Genomic DNA, 370 nt, shown 5'->3' on the forward strand with positions numbered 1-370 from the left:
CGCAGGCCCGGTGCCCCACGGGGCAGGCCGGCCCCGCCGCCGCTCACCTACCCTTGATCACGTTGCTGTAGATGGTGGCGCGGAACTCCTCGCGGGCCGCCCGGTCCCAGTCGTGCCCGTGAATGATCCGCATCTGCTTGAGGAAGGTGGACTTGCCGCTCTCGCCCGCCCCCAGCAGCAGGATCTTGACGAGGCGCTTCACGTACGTCTTCTCGCGGTTGAGGCACTTGTCGATCTCCTTGGACTTGCGCTGCTGCTCCGCCTCGCCGCTGGTGAGGAGGCAGCCGGGGAAGCAGCCCGACAGCACGGAGCGCGACGGCAGGAAGTCCGCCATCTTAGCGAGCACTGCCAGCGAGGGGAGCGGCCGCCC

General features: G+C 69.2%; 1 protein-coding gene across 1 annotated transcript in view; it reads right to left on the reverse strand.

The window, feature by feature from the left end:
• GNA13 (guanine nucleotide binding protein (G protein), alpha 13) overlaps positions 1-364 on the reverse strand; it is a 24,045-nt gene extending 23,681 nt beyond the window's left edge. The window contains exon 1 of the mRNA XM_009894770.1: positions 52-364. Coding sequence (XP_009893072.1) covers positions 52-334 — 283 coding nt within the window. The 5' untranslated portion in view covers positions 335-364. The remainder of the gene's footprint in view (positions 1-51) is intronic.
• Positions 365-370: the final 6 nt, after the last annotated feature.

This window comes from Charadrius vociferus, unplaced genomic scaffold (genome assembly GCF_000708025.1).
Source record: "Charadrius vociferus isolate BGI_N301 unplaced genomic scaffold, ASM70802v2 scaffold321, whole genome shotgun sequence".
NCBI lineage: Eukaryota > Metazoa > Chordata > Aves > Charadriiformes > Charadriidae > Charadrius > Charadrius vociferus.